General features: G+C 34.8%; 1 protein-coding gene across 1 annotated transcript; it reads right to left on the bottom strand.

Moving 5' to 3' along the window:
- Positions 1-280: 280 nt before the first annotated feature.
- On the bottom strand, positions 281-1,355 carry LOC121813401 (nuclear GTPase SLIP-GC-like). The gene is made up of 4 exons (XM_042217143.1): positions 1,214-1,355; positions 999-1,129; positions 640-727; positions 281-549 (listed from the first exon to the last, which is right to left on the bottom strand). The coding sequence occupies exons 1-4, from the start codon at positions 1,338-1,340 to the stop codon at positions 467-469; spliced, it is 429 nt and encodes a 142-aa protein (XP_042073077.1). The 5' UTR covers positions 1,341-1,355; the 3' UTR covers positions 281-466.
- Positions 1,356-1,363: the final 8 nt, after the last annotated feature.

Genomic DNA, 1,363 nt, shown 5'->3' with positions numbered 1-1,363 from the left:
CTGTTTTCACCACTGTTAGCAGTTGTTTAGCAGCTGCTAAACTTCTTTTAAAGTAGATGTAACATTGTGGTGTCATACTTTAACACTGCATAACATTACTTGGCACAATGCTAGCTAAGAACCAGCTGTTTTTTTAGCTGAGATGATGAAAATACAAATGGACAGGTTAAATGGACATATGTAATTTAACCCTGGAGAACCCATGGGGTCAGAGCCGACCCCATTGGTTTTCTAGGGAAACCCTGGAGAACCCATGGGGTCAAATTTGACCCCATGGGTTCTCCAGGGTTAAAATGGTTATTTCTGATCTTAAATTATGGCACACTTATTGACACTAAACAGTAAAAATTTAAAAGTTACTGTATACTTAGGTGCTTAGGATTGTCATCAGATTTCACCCTTTTTCCTTTGAGAATTCACAGGAACTTTTAAAGTAACATGAAATAACATTTAAATATTTACCTGGTTACTGTGATGTCATTTCTCCCTCTTGACTGCCCTTACCTTCATTGTAATGTTGCTGGACAGTTTCAAGATGCTCCGAAACATCTGAAAAGCAAACAAATATATAAAAACATGGGCTTAGCATTGTTCAACATTTTACTAACGATTTACTTTCATAGCCTATATTTACTTTACCTGGGAGACTCTCACTCAAAGCTGATGCCTTGAGTGAGAGTTTAATGGAGTGGTCCATGGTTTCCTTCAGTTCCTTACAGATGATCATCTAATTAAACATCAGAGCTTTCATTACTTTTCACAGAGTCAAATATTGAGGTTTAAAACAACTGAAACACCTGAATTAATGGGTGGGTGTTTGTTTAGAGTTCTTCAGTTCAGTTCAGCTCATCATTGCAGACTAAATCTTTGTTATGCTCAAAAATAAAAATGTTAACAGCCACTTCACTAATGTTTAGAGAATGTCCAGACTGAGCAAAAACACTCAAATGTAGAAAACCCCCCAACATGGTCTCAGTATAATTTGTAATGTGACAAACCATCAGTTCATTCATCTTCTTCATCATGGTCTTTTTTGCGTCCTCATACATGTTCCTATTTAAGGATACATGTGTCTCAATAGTCTTCCTCATTTTTTTTAGTGCATCATTTCCTGAAATTTTTCGTGCATCTACAAGAAAAGAATAAACTTTGTCAAAACATTTTTTATGTACAATTGTGATTTATTATAGTGACAAGCTGACAATCTTCTTACCTTCATAGCACTTTTTCATGTTTTTCTCAATTGTCTCTGTTAGACTGTTGTAGATGATTTTCTTCTCTTTTAAGATTATTTTGTTGAGTTTTGCCTTAATTTTATCCTCCTTAAAAGCATCAAACATGGATGAGTTAAAATACAAAATGA

The sequence above is a fragment of the Haplochromis burtoni genome, unplaced genomic scaffold (genome assembly GCF_018398535.1).
Source record: "Haplochromis burtoni strain Fernald_Lab_line unplaced genomic scaffold, NCSU_Asbu1 Contig_1628, whole genome shotgun sequence".
In the NCBI taxonomy this organism is placed as follows: domain Eukaryota; kingdom Metazoa; phylum Chordata; class Actinopteri; order Cichliformes; family Cichlidae; genus Haplochromis; species Haplochromis burtoni.
This window is presented reverse-complemented; position numbering and strand designations above follow the sequence as displayed.

Bases quoted from the DNA above. Each gene is read 5' to 3' on its own strand.
- LOC121813401 (XM_042217143.1), bottom strand. From the start codon at position 1,340: ATGTTTGATGCTTTTAAGGAGGATAAAATTAAGGCAAAACTCAACAAA. The intron at 1,130-1,213 runs GTAAGAAGATTG...CTTTTCTTGTAG, and splicing joins CATGAAAAAGTGCTATGAAG to ATGCACGAAAAATTTCAGGA. The intron at 728-998 runs GTTTGTCACATT...ATGTTTAATTAG, and splicing joins AGAAGATGAATGAACTGATG to ATGATCATCTGTAAGGAACT.